The 23,956-nt window shown below is 43.1% G+C and overlaps 1 protein-coding gene across 2 annotated transcripts in view; it reads left to right on the top strand.

Annotated features, from left to right (window-relative positions):
- The window catches only part of PSTPIP1 (proline-serine-threonine phosphatase interacting protein 1), a 91,590-nt gene that overhangs the window by 36,438 nt on the left and 31,196 nt on the right, over window positions 1–23,956 (top strand). For both annotated transcript variants that reach the window (XM_032799835.2, XM_032799836.2), the window contains exons 2-4: window positions 1,415–1,515; window positions 7,314–7,388; window positions 23,239–23,273. In XM_032799835.2, the coding sequence (XP_032655726.1) occupies window positions 1,415–1,515; window positions 7,314–7,388; window positions 23,239–23,273 (211 nt within the window). The remainder of the gene's footprint in view (window positions 1–1,414; window positions 1,516–7,313; window positions 7,389–23,238; window positions 23,274–23,956) is intronic.

Raw genomic sequence — 23,956 nt, 5'->3', positions numbered from 1 at the left:
ATCATTTTTTCCTGAAAATTTTATTTATGTAGCTTCTAATGTGCATCCCTTATAGATACTGAAGGGCAGGGCTGGCTCTAGCATTTTTGCTACCCCAAGCGATGGAAAGAAAGAAAAAAAAAAAGCCAAGCCATGATTGGCGGCACTTCAGCAGCAGCTCTACCGCCGCCACTTCATTCTTCGGTAGCAATTCGGCATCCGGTCGTTCCCTCCAAGACTGACTGAGGGACCCGCCACCAAATTGCTGCCGAAGAGCCGGACGTGCTGCCCCTTTCCGTCGGCCACCACAAGCATCTGCTTGCTGCGCTGGTGCCTGGAGCTGGCCCTGCTGAAGGGCGAGTCTCTGAATGTTTGGAAATTCAGATATTAATGCGTAATCTTTATCTAGCACTTTGTAGCTTCAGCTCTTATCTGACAACCAGAGAAACTTCACACAAAAGCCCTGGAAGGAACCTAAGGATTATCTTACATATGGTGAAACAGAGACAAAGATGTTAAATGACGTGCTGATGGTTACAGTGGGAGTCTGTTTAAGAGATAGGACAGAGTAACTACTGACTTTCAGATCTGTGCTCAAAACCATTTCTCCCTCTCTGATAAATGCCAACATTTCAGATACATTTCAGATTCTGCTCGTCAGATCTTTTCATTCAGCTAAATTGGGCTGGAGATCTCTGATGCACTTCCTCCCTTTAGGATATTTCAGTACTTGTTGTGTCTGGATCGGATGAGATGTAAAGTAATGTTATGGCAGGTGTCACCAAGTGACACTGTTACATTTAGTCTTCCAAGTTCTTTCTTAGCATACAAACAAATATGCAATCTTGGAGAGACACGCTATGTGTTGTTATATTTGAACTTTGCGAGCAGCAGGAGAGTTTGCTCTCTGACTTGGTCTCTAATTAGCAGCAATTCTTGAAGTAGAGTTGCTCCCTGGGAACCAGGCATTGGTGTTAGGTTGAGATTCTTGAGAGAAGAAATTGCTTACATGCCTTTTAACCATGTTTGGTCCAGGACTGATATATGCATGTAAATAAAACAAGTTATGCTTAGACCACTCCCAGACACCATGTCACGAATTTCTCCACCACTGCAAAACTGACCTGCAAGACCCTGGGGACATCTGCTCCTGCTCTGCAGGAGAGCAACAATAACAAAAGAATAGACTTTCTTGTAGTAAGTTAGTACACCCACTTTGGTGAGAACCGTTATATGTAGAGGCAGTAGGAAAAATAATTTTTGAAAAGTTACTTTGTTTAAGTTCTGTTGGTTGTTTACATTCTGGGAGGAATTAAACTTGGTTCTTGTTTTTTCCAAACTGATTTGTTAAGCAATACTTACAGTAGGTTTCTTGTGCACTTCAGAATGGTGTCTGCTAATCAACTTACATAACTGTTTGCCTTTGTGATTTCAGTGCAAGGAATTCACTGTCCACTCTGGCTATGAGGTGCTTCTCCAGCGAATGTTGGATGGGAGAAAGATGGCAAAAGATGTGGAGGACTTGCTCAAACAGAGGTAAGAAGTGGTGGTGAAGGAGGTATGAAAAACTGTTTAAGAACTCATCTCACCTACTTCTGAACACTCTTGCAAGAGATGCAGGAGGATTCTGCGGGTCACTTCAGAATTTGATTCGGAGAGTACTGTCATACATGCTTTTAATAGAGAAATCTGTACAGAAATGATCTGAGAGCCAACGAGTTCTTAGCAGCAAAGTCAGACACCACGTTGGCATGTGAATCATTTGAATGATGACCCCTTCCCCCTCCCCTACACTCCGCATAGCTAATTTAAGACATATTTCCAAAAATGAAATGAATGAAAATAAACAATGTCAGAATTACACCTTGTCATGCAGTTAAACAATGCTTGGAGGAGGAATCACAGACATGAGCAAGAGGAAAGACTAAGTCATCTAGCCCTCTCTATCAATGCAGGATTTTTCCCCTTGCACTATACATAGAGAAAGACCTGAGTTTCAAAGTTAAGATCCAAATTTTCCCAAAGATTTTTTTTTGAGGGGGGTGCAATAGGAGGAGGTTTGGAAGGACTTTAGATCCTGAGTTCCATTCAGATCCATCTCTAATCAGTTCTGTGTCTGTAAATACATACTTAACTACACGCATCCAATTTATTGACTAAAGCGGCAATCCTCTTTATTAACATCCAGAAGCGAAACATCACTGTTTTCCCTCGTTCACAGAAAGCCAATGCTTCATACATATTATAATATGCTATTAGCCGCAGTGGGTCAATTTCCTATAATTACTGAAATTTGATCTTTCTTTTGGTGTAACCAGGGATATGTATGTTAGCTCTGTGTAGACTTTTCCCAGGCATTCTAGGATTGACCATATTATTCTCCCATCTTTTCAGGACTAGGTCTTTGTTCCTAGATCCTCTTTGAACATACTGTACGCATGTGTGTCCATCTGCAGTCTGTTTCTCACAGGTTGTCCCACAGCAACATGTGGTGGTTGCCATTAGTTTCTTGGTTTAGAAAATACATAGAAACAGAGGCCACTCTTCATTCTCATTTTTGTCCTTCATTTTTAGCTGAGACTTAGAAAAGTTCTATTCAGTATTTAGTTCCAGTTTTAATTGGCTGTGTTTAACAACTAAGACACCATGTACGCTGTATGGTGCTACCCCAAGGCTATTAACTCATTGAAATGTAAATAGTCTCCCAAAAACATTTAAGTGGTTTGGGTTGATTTCCTAATGGAAATGTCTTTTACCTGTGTCACACAATCCTGCAGCAGTCTCATAATGACATTAGGTGAACTGTACCCATTTGAAGTGATTTTTTGTGGCTCCTTAAACTCCTGGAGATCAAATCCTTTCTTGCATGTGTCTGTAGTAGCTAGGAATTATAGTATGTGATTGAGATTATGTAGAGGTGGAGGTGGGGTGTTTCCATCATTTGCAGGATACGCCTAACCATGGCTTGCAGTATGTGCAAAAAGGACTTTCCACAAAGCAGGAGAAAGATTCATCTCAAAGACATTCTGAAACAAGTAGCTGCAGAAATCTCTCAGAATTGTTCTTTCCATGAATTCTCACCCTCCTCCAACCCACTCCTCTGATCTGTAGTAGTGTACGTGTAAGTATGTGCACACGTGTGGCGGCTGTCAGAATCTCTTTACTTTTGGCTAGAAATGCATTGGAGCTGCCTCTTCCAAGAGTGATGCAAGTGCATGTTGGTGAGAAGGACAGAAGAGGGAGAAAGATGGGACAAACCAAACCTTTATTCTTGGAAGCCACATGAGTCACAGTCAGGGATTTTATCACAGCAGCTGCTGAAGGGGCCTTGTTGACACCAAGAATGGGTGCAGTTTTGCCACCTATCTCAAATGCAAACAAATTCTGTCCACAGCTATCCTGTTCTATGCACGAGGATGGGGTAAGATTATAAAGAGGATTAGGACAATGGTTCTTTGGGACAAACATCAAATTTAACTCACTCATGTTACATAAATGCTATGCATGTAAGATTGTTCGGTCCTTCCATCCCTGTTCCTTTCAGTCTGGTTATGTTTTCAGGCACTCTTCACAAAGGCTTAGAAACTTACTTTTTGTTTTAAATGAGAACTGTGGTTCTCCTTTATGGGGCCCAAACATTGATTCTATTAACAACTCCTGCAAGTCCCCTCCAGCTTATCAGCAACCTTGGTCAACCTACGCATAGATTCAGTACTGTCAAATATGGGAATTCAAAAGTCATAAGTCATTCCCTCACCTCGGCCCCAAAACCATGCAGTTTCAAGAAAATGCATTTTGCCCTCTGATTTTAGGTCCTTTAAAGGTTCACATTCTGTGCAACTTTCATTAAAAAAAACCATAAGCTGAGAGTCTCATGCAAATCACCCGACTGCAGGATCTGGGGCTTTTGGAAAAACAGCAGTAACATGAGAGCTGGCAACACCCTTTGATCACCATAGCGCTACCTGAGTTTAAAAGAAGATTCCACATCTCCAATTCAAAACAAACAAACAAAGAGCCCTATCATAAACCCCTCAATTTACCATGCAGCTTTTGATGGATGATTATCCACATTTTCATGCCTCTAATCACAGAAGAATCAGACTGTATTAACAGAACAAAAATTAATCACTCTTTTCCCATGTGCAGGGAGGAGAACTATAAACTAATTGGCTGCTCCTTGCTGTACAACTATTATTATTCAGATACAAGCCTCTTCTTCAGAACACACACGTATTGCATACAAATCATAAGACAAATGGCTTCTAAGGACATTATTAGAGCGAAGGGAATGAGAATCTTGTCACCATGTTAAAAAATTGTCTGCTCTCTGAGCTGCACATATACAAGGGGACACAATAAGCTAATATATGACAAGATCCCACTTCAAACAGTAAAGGGTCAGAGCTCTTAGATGTCTGTTTTCAATACTTCCTTAGCAACTCCAGTTTTCACTAAAAATGCTTTTGGTAGTCCAGGCATCACCCTCTTTTGAACACTGACATGGCATTACTGGCAAGGGCCTCTATTTGTTGCATAAGCACTAGTGGTTTTGCAATGCACTGTGCTGTGGTTTTTGCTTTGCAAAGATTAAAACACAAGGAGTGTGTGTAATGTACACATTTGCTTGAACCAATTTCCTGTACGTGGAATTAAGGCAGCAATTACAAATTAAAATGTAGATATTTTCTGTATTTAAAATAGAGAGATGGCCAGGTTAAAAATCATATCTTAAAAAATAATAAAGTGGCTCCAGTCCTCATTTGGGGCCACGAAACACACAGTGCATCCAGGATGCACGTGCAGAAAGATGGCTTTAATCCACCTTTGCACTCCCCTGATCCTATGCAGGTCTGGCCCCAAGGGGCCATTGCAGCAGGTAGAGAATTACTGAAGAGTCCTGGCTACAACCCTTTTCCCCAGCCATGCCCCTCCCCCAGATGCAAGGATGGGCCTGTGGTATGGAGCCACTATGCAAGTTCTATGCTACCTGAGGATTCGCCTACACTTCGGTGATCATCCCAGGGCTGGATACATTGGCTGTGGGGCTGCTTTGTGCTGCTCCAGTGGAGCAAAAGGCCCAAACGCAGGTGGGGATTGGAGCTAAAGTTCTTATCTAGGGCAATGACAGCATCTCTTATTTTTAAAAGAAAAATAAAAAATGAATTTACTTTTCATTCTTCACTCTGCATTTCCTCTCCCTTTATCCAATTAAAGTAGACTAGTCAGTTTCACTTTGAAGGCATCTCTTACAAATCTACTGTGTTAAATAAAGGTAGTGAAGTGCCCCTGGGATCATACTTGATATTTAGTTCCCGTTAGCCCCAGAAGATCCCAAAACCACTTGGACATAAGCGGCTGCGTGTGCCCATTGACCACCACTTGGAAAGGGCATTCACCTCTGGGGTGGACTGCAGCACTAAGTGGGCAGACCATAGAGGGCGATGGTAAAAATGTGAAACGTCAGCAGAATAATTTATTCAAAATCTGAACTCGAGTACAGCAGGTTGTAAAGTAAGGCCTATCACAGCAAGTGTAACCAGAGAAGTGTTTGAAAGGCAACTAGGTCTCTTTAAAGACAGGATCAATCAAATCATCTCATTGTGGCAGGGACTTGTCTGAATCCATATGGAGAACACCCAGTGTACTACACCTCTACCCCGTTATAATGCGGTCATGGGGAGCCAAAAATCCCTACTGTGTTACAGGTAAAACACCATTATATTGGGGTAGCGGTGGCAGGGCAGCAGCGGTGATTTAAAAAGCCTGGGGCTCTGGCCGCAGGGAGCACCAGGCCCTTTAAATTGCCGGCACAGTCCCACTGCCGCAGCACTGGGATAGCAGCGGCAGGGCTCCAGCAGTGATTTAAAGGGCCCAGAGCTCCACAGCAGCCAAAGCCCCAGACCCTTTAAAGCGCCACCAGAGCCCTGCTGCTACCGCGCTATACGCGAACCCGTGTAATGTCAGGTCGTGTTATAGCGAGGTAGAGGTGTAGTTGTGCCAGATAAACAACAAAGGTCAGAGTGACAAATCAGGAAAATGGAGCTAACATTAATTTAAATGGGGCCTGTTAGGCCAAATAGCCATACACTTGTCTGGCAATTCCTTTAGGATACAGGGGATAACTTTCAAAAGTGCCCAATTGACTTAGGAACCTCAGTCCCATTTCCAAAAGCAACTTGGGTTTCTAAGTGTTTAAAAAAAGAACGAGGAGTCTGGTGGCACCTTAAAGACTAACAGATTTATTTGGGCATAAGCTTTTGTGGGTAAAAAACCCACTTCTTCAGATGCATTTTTTTAATGAAAGCTGCACAGAATGTGAACCTTTAAAAGTCCTAAAATCAGAGGGCAAAATGTATATTTTTTTAAACCTCATGGTTTTGGGGACTGGGGTGAGGGAATGACTTGTGACTTTTGAATTCCCATATTTGACAGTACTGGATCTATGCATAGGTTGACCAAGGCTGCTGATAAGCTGGAGGGGACTTACAGGAGTTGTTAACAGAATCAATGTTTGGGCCCCATAAAGGAGAACCACAGTTCTCATTTAAAACAAAAACTAGGTTTCTGAGCCTTTGTGAAGAGCGCCTGAAAACATAACCAGACTGAAAGGACTAGGGATGGAAGAACCTAATAATCTTACATGCATAGCATTTATGTAAAATGAGTGAGTTAAATTTGCTGTTTGTTCCAAAGAACCATTGTCCTAATCCTCCCCGTAATCTTACGCCATCCTTGTGCATAGAACAGGATAGCTGTGGACAGAATTTGTTTGCATGTGATATAGGTGGCAAAACCGCACCCATTGTTAGTGTCAACAAGGCCCCTTCAGCAGCTGCTGTGATAAAATCACTGATTACGACTCATGCCTAAATAAATCTCTTAGTCTTTAAAGTGCCATCAGACTCCTCATTGTTTCTGAGGATACAGACTAACACAGCTACCCCTCTGATACCAAGAGTTTAAGTCACTTTTGAAAGTGGGACTTATGTGCAAACGGGCACCTGCTGGGGACTCTACTCATTTACATCAAGCATACACCACTCAGCTATAGACCAACTTTTCCACCCAACCGTGAGCCAAGCAAAAATAGAAAAGCCAATTTAATAAAAAACATGTATTCTCTCTAAGCAGATAAGAGCTTCTTCCAAGTCAGAGGAGGACATCAGTGGGTGTCTTTTTAGATGAGCTCTTGATAGCAGTGGCACTGGGGAGAGAGAATAAAGACAGCTACAAACCAATTGTTTGCATCTCAGAGTCGGCTACAAATGCATTCTTGCAAACATGGGCCCAACCTCAACAGATGAAAATAACGAAGGAAATTTTGTTAACAGGGCACAAGCAGAAGAGAGATATGGGAAAGAGCTGGTTCAAATTGCTCGAAAAGCAGGAGGACAAACCGAAATTAAGTAAGTCTTTTTCGAGTTTTTTGCATTAAAGTGCCTCCAGTTTGATAATCAGAGACATGGCTTCACTGAAGAAAGGGTCAGGAATGTGCATTTCACACTGAACTAAGCTGACATTTCAGTTGGCTTGGGAAGCCTTATTATCCACTAAAGCTCAGTTCACCTCATGAAGCATTCTTTCTCCATTTGGCCCCTCTCGGCAGCTTGGTAATAAAATGGCAGTTGTTGCTGGGAGTTTCCTGAACAAGTTTTTATTTCAATATTACTGATCTCTGCAACTGGTCAGTGAAGGAATGAAAGGGAAAAGAGATTTGGACTTGGGCAGCTCTAGAAATCTTGGTAAAGCTTATATTAGAGATATAGGCCAACTTCTATAGCCACTTGAAACGCTTTCACTCTTCAGTTCTATTAACTAATGTACTGCAGCATGCTAAAACAACACATGGTGCTTCTCCATGCCCTCTACTGACAGTATGTATAAAGTGGTGGGAAAGAGGAGAGGTATGTGTTGGCAGGGAATTCAACTTCATAAACAGCACTGCAAGACTGCTGCTATTTCTGATTGACACGGCAGTAATGAGACATCCTGTCATTACAGCCATAAGTAATAAGTAGTAATAATGGTGTATTAAGGTGAAAGAAGATGAAGATTTGGGGTCACAGTAGTTAGGGCTGAAAGAGTGGACTCCAATCTACACAAACCTGCACTAAAGATCCCTAGGGTCACCCACCCCCTTCAGCCCAGATCTGATTTCATAATTGCATCCTACTGGTTTGGTCAATTTATCACTCACTTCCCCCAACGTGCATATGAATTTCGGTTAGTTTTTAATGGAAAATCTGACCTCAAACCTGTGGATTATTTCCTGGGCACCATCATAGCATGCAAGTACCAATCAATCACCTGTATCACTGGCCCTCATATGCTGTGACATATCCCAGATTAAAGGGCCTACGGGGAAATGCTGAATTTGACTCTGGCCATTAATTTGAACTCTTAGATGAGCCTAGTGAAAAGCAGCGTAGAGATTTGAGAGACTCACACTAAGGGAAATCTCTGGCATTATTTTTCTTTGCATGCTATCCCTTTCCTTTGCTGTGAGTCTCTAAGAAAATCCAGTAAGTTAAAAGGAAGAATTCTTTCAGCTGGGAAAATCAGTTTCTTGCAATTCTTGCAATTTCCATTGAAGATGGTTTTAAACATTCTGATGGTTCATTTCATAGAGTGAAAATGGAAAAAAAAAGACTAGTGGTTTCAGAATTAAGAGAGTGGATTAATGATAGACTGTTTCGTCTCCAGTAAATCTATATGCCTTTTAAAAGTCCAGGACTTACAAGAAAATTTCTTCAAAATTTCCTTCCTGGCAAAGTAGGGCCGGCAGAGATTGTATATACAGAAATGAAGGGCTTTGGCTGCTGTCCTAGAACTTCAATAGGCAACCTATGGAAATTGTGTCCTCAGTAACTATAACAATTTGATCTAAAGATAAGTCTAGGTTTCAGCATTGGGATATGAATCTGAATTTCCCTAAAGTTTAGGGATGTTCAGATCCAGGGCTTGGGTTCAGGCCCATCTCTACATTATACTGGTATTTATAATACTTTGTCATGGACAAAGAGGTGAATACACTGTCACAGTGTGTTGTAAAGCTCATTTAGAGAGGAATGTTTCTATAAAACCATGGCCAAACTAGTGGCAGTGATCCTCTTTGCTATGATGCATGTTGTCCCAGATGTCTCACTGTAGTGGTATATTGGGGTTGAGAAAGAGAGAAAGTACCTTTCATCACTCAGCATCCTCTCTGATTGTTTAAAGAGCCACACAGATGGACTGAGAAGTTACTCTTGTCCAGAATATGGGGATATAAACCAGACAAAACTGAGATCTAAGCATGGCACATAATGACATGACTAATAATATGTAGTTTTATAGCCTATATTTTGACACCACGTCAAGTTTTTGTTTGCTTGCCTGGATATATGCTGCAGACAGTAACTCTGCACCTAAGAAGCAATTCAGTCAGAGAGACTCAGAGTGGGAACAAACATACTAGTGACAGGCATGTATCAAAGGGCCTTTTCAGTCTGGATCTGTAAAAAGCGACAAAGAGTCCTTTGGCACCTTATTGACTAACAGATGTATTGGAGCATTATCTTATGGTGCCACAGGACTCTTTTGTTACTTTTTAGTGATAGTCAAAAAGTTTCTAAAAGAATTGCACCACAGCTAACCTCATATTCCACTGCCTAGCCATGAAATTAAACAAAATCTGTACATCTATGTGAAATAGTGAATAGTCTGTCACTCCCAATAGTATTCCAAAATTTAGACTGAACTAAGAATAAAATGGCTCGGTGTGTTCAAATGCAGCTTTTGAAGCTGCATCTGGGCAGCAGTAAATCTGAAATGTAACCTAGGGATTTTGCTAAGCATTTGAATTTGTGACTCATATTTAACAATTAGCAGGAAAAACAGCTTCAGTTTTTCTTGCAGAACACTTTAGTGAACTTCCTGTGTCATACCATATACAGAATCATAAAAGCTAGAGATGGAAAGAAAAAAAAAATCACAGGTCACTCAGTCTCTCTTTCTGCCAGTACAAGATTGTGCCCTCGTCTTTTGTCCAGCCCAGTTTTAAATGTCTCTAGGGAAGGGGCTTTCCATCACTTCTCTTGGGAGATTATTTCATATTCTAGTAGAGTTCAATGTCAGGAAGCTTTTCCAGATATTCAGTCTAAAAAAGTTCCCTCTCTTAATTTCATCCCATTACTCCTAGTTTTTTAGGTTGATACAAGGGAGGAAAATTTACCCCCATAAATACCCAATCCCAGAGAACATCCAGAAGGCCCCAGAGAGAAACAATGGCAAGGCCAAGATTTTAACAACTACTGACAGAAGTGACTGATGAACTAGTTGAAAAATATCCCCATGGCTCCCGCAAGTCACAGTGATTCTCTAAAGAACTTACATGAAATGAAGCAGGAAGGCAAAAGGGGCTGGAGTGCTTAAGGAATAAAACCTACACAGCCCCAGTCCAGGAACAGCTGGCCTACTGACAAAGAACCACTGGCAGACCCTCACTGCAGACAGAAAAGCAGCCAAGGGAACCTTCCTCCCAGACACAATTGCATCTGCCAAATCACAGATAGCAGAACTGTGACATGCAGCAAACAGCTGACTAGGGCCCCAAATACCCATGCCAATACGAACAGTTCTGCCCAACTTCACGGTCAGTGGTTGTCACTGGGCACTTTACATCTCCTGTCCCCAGGGGAGCTTAGAGACTGGGATCTTCTCTAACATCCACTCTACCTGAAGAAGTGGCCTGGGAACTAGAGAAGAGCTGCAAGAAGAAACTAGTTGCAGTACAGGAAAGCCTGATCAGGTCTTCACCTCAGCCCAGCTGGGATGGGAAAGGAATGAGGCTAGGAGACTAAGCAGCACCAGTGAACACCGGTAAGAGGCAGCAGCCACCAGGGTTCACCTTCATGAGCTTGCTGCCTCTTCTTTACAGCAGATACCTTGGGTTGATAGAAGTACAGCCTGCAGCTAACCGTTGTGTGCCATTGAGAGGAGAGAGCCGAGGGCTGGCAAATTGCTGGTCAAATGGCTGGCTGCCAGTTTGGGCTTGAGGGAGGACCAAGCAGCCAAGATATGGATCCTTAGAACCAAAGATTCATGCAGAGACTGGGTCCCGGAGGAAGAGACTCAAGGCTAATTCTTAAGGAGTACCCAAACTCTTTTAAGCCTCCTATAAAGTTTTGAATGAAGTTACTGTATTTTATCCAAACCAGCCTGCCTGTGCATCACATGCCTAGGATAGTGTGCTGTGATAATTCCCTGGTAAAATTAGAAGATTCCCTCTCCTAAATTGGATCCAACACAACAAAGGCGTGGCCTCCAGTGATAATGGAGACGTTCTTGCCTTCTAATACCACATTCAATTTTTTTTGCCTGAGTTTAGCAGCAGTTTCAATCAGGAGGCTGCATCACAAGTAACACCTAATGATTTCTTAGTTACTCAATATAGTAACTGTTTCAGGTTCACCACAAACAAATTACTTGGCCAGTGAGAAGGCTTGAGTGGGGATTCTAAGGTTGTACAATCAGGAAAGCAGCCATGTTTGAGGAAATGGTAGGAAGAGGAATTTTGCCATAAACTTAGTTGAGTTATTACTTATAACTCAATGGCATCATTTGTACAACAGAAAAGTTACTGTAACCAAGGCCAGAAAGTTTTCAAAATGTAATTTTAGTTCAAAAATATTATTTATAAATGAACCTGAAGAAGAACGCAGTCTGAACACAGGCATAGGAGTCAGGAACTACCAAGTTCTAATCCTTTCCCACACAAGTTCTAATCTAATTCACACACGAAAACATTAATATGGAGTTAAAGTTGCAGGTACTCAGCAGCACTCTGTGCTCCACTGGCCCTTCCAGAACAGAACGGTTTGAAAAGCTGGGAACACAGAATTACGTTGATGCTTCCTGCACAGCCTCACCTCTGCCCCCAAAGGGGTGGCAATAGAAGCCAGGAATACAACAGTACCTCACCCCTCCGTAGCAATCCTGCAATTTTCTCTGTGGTGCCCACAACTTTAAATCAGTACTTTGTCTGCTGGCCCACTGACCCCTTCCTGCTGCTCAGAGGGGTGCAGTGAAGATGAGAAAGCCCTTTGAAGATTAAAAGCACCATGTATGTATTAAGCATCATAGTGACAATTGTCATATTGATTTTATCAACTTTTTAAAGCTATTATATTTTCAGTAGTAGAAATAATTAAACAAAATGATAAAAATTGTATAAATGTACAAAACCTCTGAAAGAACACTAGTTGGGAAGCCTCTCTAAGTCAGAGATCCGAGGGGGCCCTACTGTGGTAATTCCATTTCCTAGTATAAGAGAAGTTGCTGCTGGTTACCATGGTAATAAAAACTGTTGGCTAATATCCAGCTGCATAAAGTTATTTTATACAGATAGCCTGATCCAGGCAAATTTAGTCACTGTAGCTTCTTGTTCTTGGAGCTCTGCAGCTGTGGAAGCTATTTTCGATTTGGGGTGGAGTGAGTGTATCTCTCTCTAGCCTTTTAGTCCAAACTTAACTCATCGGTTGGGTGGGGGCATTAGCCAGGGCCCTGGCTAATTTATTACGACGCAGTAAAGGAGACAGAGGCCTGATCCCAGCTCCCTTACAATGAGCTTTTCTCTAAGCATGTTCACCTTAGAGTCTCAACTGTCCACTTTGGTTCTTGTGACAGGGAAGGAGTGGAGAGACTGGCTGGCTACTTCTTATATTTTAATCACCTTCATCCTCCAGTGTACTTTGGGATCTCCCATCATTGGTGCATTTGGGATGCAGGGGGTTGGGAGGCGCTAGTGAAAGAACTGCAAAAAGAGGCCACCAGACCAGAACTTCAAAGGGAGGAGTAGGGTATATCAGTGCAAGTATGGTCAAGGTTTTCAGAGCTTTTCATTAAAATAAAGTCTGAGATATTTGCATGTCTGCAACCTAAATTTGTACTCATAGTCTCATCTGCATGAATGTTAGATGGAGGAGGAGAGAGGATGGGTTTAGGACTTTTAACTTTCTCCAGGCTTTGGACTTGAACATCACTCTGAAGCCTGAAAGACCAGATTGTCATATCTGGGCAAAAGTGGCAAAGATATGAAAAACATCCATACGTTTCACACAACTGGGAAAGGATGTCTCAGAGGATTTTTAAAACTGCAAGGTTTTTCAATTGAATAACAAGCTACTCTGAGTTTGCAAGTGCTCAATGGTAGTTTCTTCTATGGTCAGCAGAATTAGATACATTTAGAAGGAGTTTTTAAAGTGTATTAGAAACAAAAAGAATCTTAACAATGGTATTGGTTCATTAGACCATTAGTAGATGGAAATGGTAGAATTATCAATAATAATTCAGAAGAGGCTGAAGTGTTAAATACAAAACAGAAATATTTATTGAAGAAAAAACTAATGTTGTAGTTATACCATATGATGAAGCTATCACTCCTTCCATTTCACTAGTATCTCATGAGGATGTTAAACAGCAGATAAAAAAGTCAGACATTTTTAAGTCAGCAGGCCCAAATAGTTTGTATCCAAGACTTTTTAAAGGAATTATCTGAGGAGCTTTCTGGATAGTTAGTGTTGATTTTCAACAAGTCTAGGAACACTGGGGAAGTTCCAGAATATTGAAAAAAAGCTAATGTTGTATCAATATTTAAAAAAGGATAAATGGAATGTCCTGGGTAATTATAGGTTTGTCAATCTGACATTGATTGCAGGCAAGATAATGTACTGCTGATATTGGACTCAATTAATAAAGAATTAAAGGTGAGTAATAAAATTAATACCAGTCAAAATGGATTTATGGAAAATAGATCCTGTCAAACTAACGATTTTTATGAGATTACAAGTTTGATTAAAGATAATAGTGTTGAGGTGATATAATAATAAACTTTTAGACTTCTGTAAGGCATTTGACTCGGTACCTCATGATATTCTGATTAAAAGACTAGACCAATATCAAATTAACATGGCACATATTAAATGGATTAAAAATTGGCTAACTGATAGGTCTCAAAATGTAACTGTAAACAGGGAATCATCACTGAACAGGTGTGTTTCCAGCTGGGTCCCGCAAGGAGTGGTTCTTAGACCTACACTATTTAACATTTTTATCAGTTACCTGGAAGAAAACTTAAAATCATCACTGCTAAAGATCAACTATCTGATTACAAAGCTGGCTGAGACCAAAGTTGGAGGCGTGAAATTTAAAGATTCATCTTTAGAGGATCTTGAGTATGCAGATGATGATTCTTTACTTGGAGAGACTATTGACCAACTACAGCTAATGCTCGAAGAGCTGCGAAAAACTGCCAGAATCTATGGGACTTAAGTTCAATGGTGATAAAACCAAAGTTATGCATGCTGACTATAAAACAGAAACCAATAACCTGCCAATGCTGCATGTAGATGGCAAAACAATTCATCCATTCAATGTCATTATCTATCTAGTCAGTCAGTTGACAGCAGGATGTTCCTTACCCAAAGAAATCGCACATTGGATTGGTTTTGCATCAATGGCATTTCAGCATCTTCAGAGGCCTCTGTTTGGGAGGTGGGACCAGTGCCTAATTTGTAATGAAAGAGGTGCCAGGACTCAAAGCATTTAGGTGCTGGGGTTCAAGCAGTTTTTTTACTTTCATAATTGATGTGGCAAGCCTGGAGGTAAAAGAACAAGGTGACTGCAATGGGATGGAAGGGAGGGTGTCCTATCCTACATGCAGAAGAAGTTACATTTTTATAGGAGACTTATACAGCTGAAGTTGACGGAAGTAGAGCATGAGGCCTACCACAAATGAGATTGGAAGATGCAATTTTAAGGGATTCAAGAAACCTAAATTGTTCCATTACTGACTTTTGCTGAAGGAAGACGATTTGTTAGGAACCATTCAACATGAAAATCCATTTTACTCACCACTATAGCTATAACACAGCCATGAGAATCTGCTGGATGAAAGTTTCAGATAACACAAAAATTGGGGGAATGGTAAATAAGGACAAGGACAGGTCACTAACACAGAGCAATCTGGATTGCTTGGTAAACTGGGAGCAAGCAAGTGATATATTTTAATATAGCTAAATTTATACCCCTAGGACCAAAGAATGTAGACCATACTTACATGATGAAGGATTCTATTCTGGTGAGAGTGACTCTGAAAAAGATTTTGGGGTTGTGGTGGATAATCAGCTGAATGTGAGCTCCCCGTGTGATGCCGTGGCCAAAAAGATAATGCAATCCTTGGAGGAATAAAACAGGAAAATCTTGAATGGAAGTGGAGAGGTTATTTTACCTCTGAATTTGATATTGGTGCAACTGCTGCTGGAATACTGTGTCCAGTTCTGGCATCCACAATTCAGGAAGGATATTGGTAAACTGGAGAGGGTTTAGAGAAGAGCCATAAGAATGATTAAAAGGTTAGAAAACATGCTTTATAGTGATAGCCTCAAAGAACTTATTCTACTGAGCTTAACAAAGAAAGGGATAAGGCGTGATTAGATCACAGTTTATAAGTACCTACAGGGGGAATAAATATTTAAAAATATGTCTTCAATCTAGCAGAGAAAAGAACAACATGATCCATTGGCCAGATGCTTGACAAATTCAGACTGGAAAAACTGCACAGAATTTTAACAGGGAGGGTAATTAACCACTGGAACAATTTACCAAGGATCATGGTGAATTATCCATCAGTGGCAATTTTAAAATAAAGACTGGGATGTTTTCTAAAAGATCTGCTCTAGTAATTATTTTGGGGAGGTTCCATGGCCCGTACTAGACAGGAGGTTACATTTTCTGGCCTTGGAATCTATGAATTAAAAGCTAGTTTAGTCCAAATACTGGTAGTTTAGAACCAAGCCAGATGTTTACCATGGCCATGGAAGGAAAAGAGGGGATTGGTATTTAACTGGTCTCCTGATATGTAGCTAGGGCACAGACAGAGGTGAAAGTAAGCTAGTACGGTCTGGTTTGGCATACCGGTAAGAAAGTGGCCACCGGTATGCAGCCAACTATATCAGAAGAGCTGCTGAGCCAGGGGGAGCAAAAGGGGCAGATGTCCTGGGACTGGTGATTTAAAAGGGCCCAGGGCCCTTTAAATTGTCACTGGAGCCCTGAGTGCTGGGGCCTGGGTAGCACTGAAGGGCTAGCTGAGAGAGTCTGGCCCCAGTCCCGCCTCTTCCAGGAGCCCAGAGCCACCCCCCAACCTTGCCCAGGACCCTGGCCACCCTGCGTACCGGTAAGTTACTTTCACCCAGGGCCTGTGCAAAGAAGTTTCGTGCCCTAGGGGAAACTTCCACCTTGCATCCCCCGCCCCCAGCTAACCCCGCCCACAGCAGCTGATCCTGCCCACCGACCCCTTCCACCAGAGGAGTCCTCCCCCCCCGCCCCAGGTAACTCTGCCCGCCACTGCAGCTAACCCAGCTCGCCACCCCCCGACCTGGGGAAGCCCTCATGCAGCAGCTACCCTAGCTGCAGCTAACTCCGCCTGGGGAACCCTCTCCCCATTCTGTGGCAGCTAACCCTGCCCGGGGAGCCCCCCCCCCTTGCAGAAGCTAACTCCACCCCCTCCACAGCAGCTAACCCTGCCCGCCACCCTCCCCCCACACACCCAGAGAGCCCTCCCTGCAGCAGCTACTGCCCCCTGCGGAAGCTAACCCTGCCCGGGGAGCCCACCCGCCCCACAGAAGCTAACCCCTCTCCCTCCACGACACCTAACACCACCCGGGGAGCCCACCCCAGCTCACTTTCGCTCCACCTCCTCCACTGAGGACGCCAGCGCCACTCTAATTCTCCTCCCCTCCCAGGCTTGTGGCACCGATTGGAGGAGAATTAGAGCGGAGGCTGTGTGCTCAGAGGAGGAGGCAGAGTGGAGGTGATCTGGGGTGAGGAGCAGTTCGCCTGTGCGCACCCCCCATTACTCACCTCCACTCCACCTCCTCGCCTGAGTGGGCTTTTAGGCTCCCTCAACCACTAGGCACCCTAGGCGGCCACCTAGTTCGCCTAGTGGTTGCACCAGCCCTGCTTTCATCCCTAGGCACAGAGTACACATAGCTAGTGGGGAGCGTTCTCCTTAGGGCTGAAGAGTCTGCATAGCAGAGGCAATGGTCTAATTCTCCATTTTAAAAAAGCCACACTTTTTATAAAGAGAACATGGTGTATCGTGTTGCTGTTATTTATAAGAAATATGATTGAGGCAGTGGTATTTTCCACTCCTATTCGCTAAGCGAAGGAAAAAATAAGTTGTGGTTTTCCTGTCAGAAGAGTCACTGTGTTATCTTCCTGTGTATCAATAGTAAAGGCACTTCATAAATTACTGCATTAGGCTATTCTGAGCTTGAGGGAAGGGGCAAGACATTCAGAAAAACTCAAACTGACACAGCAAACATTCCACTTTTCAGTTGGATCCATGTCTGGGTCCAGTGTTCCTTAAGATATCCTCTTCCTTTAACAACTGGGGAAGAAAGCTGAGGCTTTGAGCCACAGCTCATTCACATGCAGCTGAACACACTTTAGTGGGCAGGCAGGGGTAAAAAACAGCACAGACAAAAAATGTTAGTGGACATAGAAAAAAGGACGTGGAGCAGAAAGAGTGAGAGGTTGGGGCTTCAGGAGAAGCTAAGCAGAGAGCTGGGTTGCTAGCGACAGGAAGTGCATCTAGTATACACTAGAAGGTTTTACAGCTGTTTCACAGCAGCGTGCACTGGTGCTAGCAAGAGTGCAAACACCAGCACTGACAGGATGCAGGCGATTTTACCCACTCTATCATGAAGCCAGGCTTTCATGACACGGTGGTGAAAGCACCCTCAGTCTATCAATGGCACATTGTTGCTAGCGCTGGTGCAGCTGCACTTTTGCTGGAGAACAGGTATGACATTTTTTAGTGCAAACTAGGTCTATAAAGCATTCGCTCTCTCTCTGCTTAACAGCAGATAAGGCAAAAGGACAAGAATAGAAGGGCTGCACGGCAGCCACCTTACCTTCAAGGAAATAAAAGACATTTATATGAAAAATAAAGGACAGAGCTTGGTTTTAAGGATCACCATCCCACATCCCAGTACAAAATCCTACTTCTGATCAATGGATACTTTGCATCGAAAACAGATTTATAATCTGATCCAATTCTTCTCGGCAGTTGCATTTGGTCCATGGAAAATTAGGCACCAAACAAGGGCCACCCTTGAGGGGGTGGGCAGCAAAGGGAACAGGCCCTGATGGAAGAAAACAGGGTCAGTTTTCAGGTGATCAATCCCTGCAATGTCTATCAATGTCAAGAAAGCTACAAGGGGAAGCAGTGTTACCTAATGTATAAAATTCTGGAGTGGGACTCAGGAGCCCTGGGATCTATTCCTGGTTCAGCCACTGGTCTGCTGGGTGACTGTGAGCAAGTCACTTCATTTCTTTGTAAAGCACTTTGATGACAAGCACTATATAAGAGCCAGGTATTATTATTATTAATTATAGTGAAAGTCTTCCCTACTCAATATCCCGCATCTTCATATTTCCACACAAGGTATAAGCTCCTTTAGGAAAGAAACACATATGGGGATTGCTTCCTAAGCAAGTACCCAGGAAAAGCAATGCTCATGTTTTTAATGTGCTCGTTTCAAAATACTTCAGGAAACACTTACTTCTTTCAACAGTGTGCTGAATATTTTCAAAGTCTTAAAAATACTGTAAGGAATGAAAGTACATCTGTAGCCTGGTTAACAGAAAAAGGTTTCAACTACTAAATGGCAAAAATCATCTGAAGTTGGTGCTTGGTTATTGCTCCATCTGCCACAGCTCCCACAGCTCTAACCCCAAGTACAGCCCCTTCATTTCTCTGCCAAAGTTTCATATGAAAACTGGGTCTTTAAATCCATGTGACTAAGTGCAAGGCTTTAATTACACACAATACATTTCTGTAGACATTTCACACGGATGCTAGCAAGCTGGCTTGCTGTGGGGAGGTTCAAGGCAAAGGCTGATGCTTTGCCTGTAACTTAGTTTAACAACCCTCCTGACTTGAAATAGTGGCACTTCCCTCCCTCCCCCCTTAAAAACGTGAATGTGAGCACAATGAATTTTGTTCAACCAGACTAAAACTGAAGCATCCTCACCCTCACAGACATTAAAACAAAAACATTACAAATCTCAATAGGAAATCACACCCCCCCCCCATGGAGAGGGGCTCTGAAATGAGACACTTTATTTAGTTATCATGCATTCAAGAGTATTAGCAATATTTAATTACAAGCATCTCACACATACATCTCTACTAAATGGGATACTTTCCTTCACCCACACAGCTACATCCTGGTGTACTGGACTGAGATGTTCCATCTATATGTCAGAGCTTCAGAAGGCGATACATAGCTGATACACGGGACTGTACCTGGTATATTGGGCAGCACTCAAGTAATTAAAGAGATATTTGAAGGTTCTTAGTCCTAAAATTTGACCTACCTATTCTCCCTCCTATCTGTTTAGAAAGTTTATGTGCATGTCTATTCCCTCCAAAAAGGTTAGATTCCGTTACTCCCACCTGCTTGTAGCCTGGGGCATTATTCAGCTAACTGGAAGACAGACTAACCCTCCTCCACTCAAAGGGCCCACAGAAGAAAGTAAATCACAACATTTGGCTTCCTTTCATAAACCACTCTGATAGCATAGACCACTTCAAGACTAAAGAGAGTAAACTCCTTTTCCCCTTGTATTGAGATTCTATCTTTCTTCAGTATCCAATACAGCAATCTAACTACATCTGGCAGAAACTGACACCTCAGGCTCCAGGAAAAAATTCTGGAAATGATAGATCAACATTCTGTGCAAACAGCATGTGCAAACAACAAATGTCCTGAGTTCGTTTTTTATATCAATATTTGTATGTTACTCTGATGAGGTATCTAATAAATTGCCCCACCCTCACTATAAGATATTTACAAAAGCAAGGGCCAATTTGTATTGTAAGTTATGTTTACTTTTTTAAAAAATCCCAATAATCTCATCTAGTACAAAAATGGATGAGCCACCTGCTATACTCAATTTATTATTTGGTTTCAAATTTGGGTAAAAAGACTCCTTCATTTCTGAGACCTTATGCTCCAAGTTTCAGTTTGCATCAAACATTTACACCAGCCAGGTTATACATATTTGGGAACACAAGGATAAAATGAAATCCAAGGGCACCTTCACAACAACAAAGTAGTATATTTTAAAAAACAGTCAATCCTTTATGCTATGTCCTAGCGATCCAAGCAGATTCACAGGCTTTTGCAGGCCGGCTTGGAGCCCCCTCTTACAGCAGAGGATTTTGAGAGCAGCAACCCAAGCCTTTAAAGAATTTTTTGTTTAGAGCCACCAGTTATTCATAACTCATTTCAGGGAAAATATTTTGTTGGTTTATACACAAAAAGCTGAAACAGTTTGAAAATAAGATGTATATTGATCATTTTTGGCTGAAAGGCTTTTTGTTCACACAAAGGTAGCTGTGCTAGCAAATTTTGAATCAAGACGCAAGGTTTTCATGATGTTCTTTGGGGCCTGCATGATGGTGTCCATTTGCCTTTATATTTTTCCCCTAAGAGTCCACAAGAGTGCTTCAAGACCTGAAAAAGGATCCTATTTCTCTTTGCTGCTTTACGTCCAATTTAAACTCTAAACAGGCCCCTCTGGAAGGGCATAAGGCAGTGTTTCCCAAACTTGGGACTCCGCTTGTGTAGGGAAAGCCCTGGTGCGTGCCGAGGGACGTACTGGCTGCCACTTCCAGCAGCTCCCATTGGCCTGGAGCAGCAAACCACAGCCAGTGGGAGCCGCGATCAGCTGAACCTGTGGATGCGGCAGGTAAATAAACCATCCCAGCCCACCAGGGACTTTCCCTACACAAGCGGCGTCCCAAGTTTGGGAAACACTAGCATAAGGTATATAGACTATATTTCTTGCTCTTCTGGCTAAGCATGTGCCATGAAGAATGGGGAGGCAGCATATCTTTAAAGATGACAACTTCAGGTCCAGTAGCACAGGCAGATTGTACTAAGGGAGATTCTCCAATGGCAGGCCCAGTTTCTGCCCTTGGATCTGTGCACTGTTGAAGTCAATGAGAGCTACATGCATCCATCCAAGAGCAGAATGAAGGTCTATGTGATGAAGCAAACCTAATTGTTGCCCAAGTGTCGATAGCTACCTTCAAGTGTGCTTAACAACTACAGTCCACCCAAGGACTGAAAATAGCAACCTCTCTGCTCCAGGGCTGGATTACATGTTCAAAACAGTCAGCGCTAAAGGCACTGGAGATGCTGACATGAAAGGATGAGGGCTACCACTTGGCTAGTTCAGCACCAGCTCTGCCAAGTTTGTGTGTGGTGGTGGTGTTGTTTTTAACATGAAACCTGCATGTGGTAAGGCAGGAGCCAGGGATTTGCTTTCTCTTTAAAAGTGATGTGAAGGTCATGCCTAGAATGTTTTTAAACACAGCTCCAAGTCTCAGCCAAGGGAAAAGCATCCGGAATTCCCACAGGAAGCATCAGTATTGAAGAGGGAAGGAGGCTGCACCAGACAGGGTACAAAGTGTGGGTTTTGAGCCAGGTGCCTGCAGGCCCACTCCCAGGGTTGGCTCTAGGTATTTTGCTGCCCCAAGCATGGCAGGCAGGCTACCTTTGGCAGCTTGCCTGTGGGAGGTCCCCGGTCCTGTGGATTCGGCGGCATGGCTGTGGGAGGTCCGCTGAAGCCGCGGGACCAGCAGACCCTCTGCAGGCATGCCACCGAAGGCAACCTGCCTGCCACCCTCGCGGCGACTGGCAGGGCGCCCCCCATGGCTTGCTGCCCCAGGCATGCGCATGTCATGCTGGTGCCTGGAGCCGCCCCTGCCCACTCCTTTGGAAGCCAGGTTGCCATCGGGAGCCTGCGCCTTGCCCAAAGTACCACAGAGAATGTGAGCTCTAGTATGTGTGTCTCTGGCCTCTTAGGGTAGCCCAGGATGTACATGATTTCCTCATAGATCTCTGTCCCCTAGGGGTTGGCAGGGCCACACATCCCTCCCCACTCTCTCAGTGGCAAAACTTTATGCTTTTAGACATTGAATATTTCAGAAGTGCCACTCATAGGCTTGGCTGAATATTTCTTCCCCTCTCATGGGCCATATCAGGCTTTCCCTTTATCAAGCCCCTGTACAGGCCTTTGGGAGATCACACAGTCTGTGCCCTGGAAAGATTACCTTCTAAATTCACAATACAGCTCCTAGTAAAACCACTGGTGACCAGGCTCCTCAGACCTGTGTGCAATTGGAGCAGCAATGCTGCAACAGAATGGTAAAGTGGGGAGTGCCCACTATGCCTATGGCAACTCGCTCTGAATTTCTTCTCTACCTCTTTGCTGTTCTTTCTGCTGCTTCATTAAAACATTTGCGGCTTGTTCCCTATTCATCTGCCTGACTGATTATCATTTACCCAACAGACAATATGCTACTGCCCTTTGCCAGCCCCCTGTGAAACACCATTATAAGGCCCCACCTCTTACTTTGACCCAGCTCCATCTGGCTGCTCATATTGACCAGTGTAATGTTTTGTCTTGCTAGTCTCACCTGTTTCATGGCCTGGTGCGGAGGTCTCCATCTGGTGGCAGAGCTTATTCATACTGCACTATGCAACTGTGAAAAGCCACTGTATGGTCCAGATTTCAGACCCCTAGAGTGTATGGCTCCGAAAACCATTGGTCTTAATTTGGTTTCTTTAAAGAATTTGGAGACAGTACCACAAGGGGGTGCTACAGAAGTGCAGGAGGGAGGTAATGTCATACAGCCGATCCATTGCTCCTGCTGTGAGGATTACTAAGGAGTTAAAAACAAGATATACTAGTACGGCACTGATCTCTAACTACAGAGGTCTTACCTTTCTCTGTCCTCAGAGATCTCCTCTTTTGAACTACTATTCCAAACATCAGTTATACTGGTCATTTGTATTTCCCTGTATTCATGTTCTCACCGAGACATTGGTAAAGACAAGTTAATATTAACGTGTTATAACGAATACTGAGGGGTTAAACAGTCCAGTGCACCAGGAGTTCGGAAGTCTTTAATCCCCTTCTTCACGAAGCATTTGATTACATGGCCTAATGATAACCTATAAATGTAATCTCTCGCCCTTTTGCATGGTCAATTTTTTTTGATAGGGCTATTAAAGGTTTTATTTATTTTTGTGTTTCTTTGAGGGTAAAGGTCTGGTAGTGGATTTTTTTGGTTTTTTTTTTAGATTCACAGTCTGTCATTAGGACACTATACTAATAAGTATGTGTTTGTTTTCTCAGCACTCTGAAGGCAGCATTCGAGGTCCTAAAGCAACGTAAGTTTATATTCGCCTTTCCATCCCTGTTGGAGTCCTTTCATTGATGGCTGATTTGTCGTGGGGCCAAGTCAGCACTGAGGAAGACGGATTTTCTATTCCAAATGTTTTACTGCCTGTTGTTTACACCCTTTATTACTCTAATCCACGGTATGGAGAGATGGGTATTCACATGGGTCACAATCCTCCTCAGTAGCTCCACATTTTGTCCAAATGCCCCTTCTCCAAGAGCATGCACTGTACCCACTATAATCCACTAGCAGAGGAACAGCCAAGCTGCCATCCCAGTTCCTTTGCTACTCCCCTTCCTCCTGAATTCCTAAGAAACCAAAGAGCCATAAAACTGTCTCCAGTTTAGATCCTCAGGTCTCTGCACTGGGAACTATGCTTCCTCTCCCAGGCCAGCCATTTAATAAGGGAAGGGATTTCCTCCTCTTTTTGGAAACAGGATCCCAACCCCGCACCAATGAGTTGACCACACATGGCTGAAACATAATCAAAAAGGACCAGCTGGCCAATGAGTGACCCCTAGCAGGCTAATTTGCTGTGTGACCTTGGACAAATTATTTAAGGCAGCATCTCCGGCAATTAGGATGTTTAGTTTTCTGTACCTCAGTTCACTCATCTGTAAAATGGGGGCTATCACACACCCCTGCAGTTGTAAGGTGCTTCAGATCCCTCCC

This window comes from Chelonoidis abingdonii, chromosome 9 (genome assembly GCF_003597395.2).
Source record: "Chelonoidis abingdonii isolate Lonesome George chromosome 9, CheloAbing_2.0, whole genome shotgun sequence".
Classification (NCBI taxonomy): Eukaryota; Metazoa; Chordata; order Testudines; family Testudinidae; genus Chelonoidis; species Chelonoidis abingdonii.
Note: the sequence above shows the minus strand (reverse complement) of the source record. Positions and strands in the feature narration are given on the sequence as shown.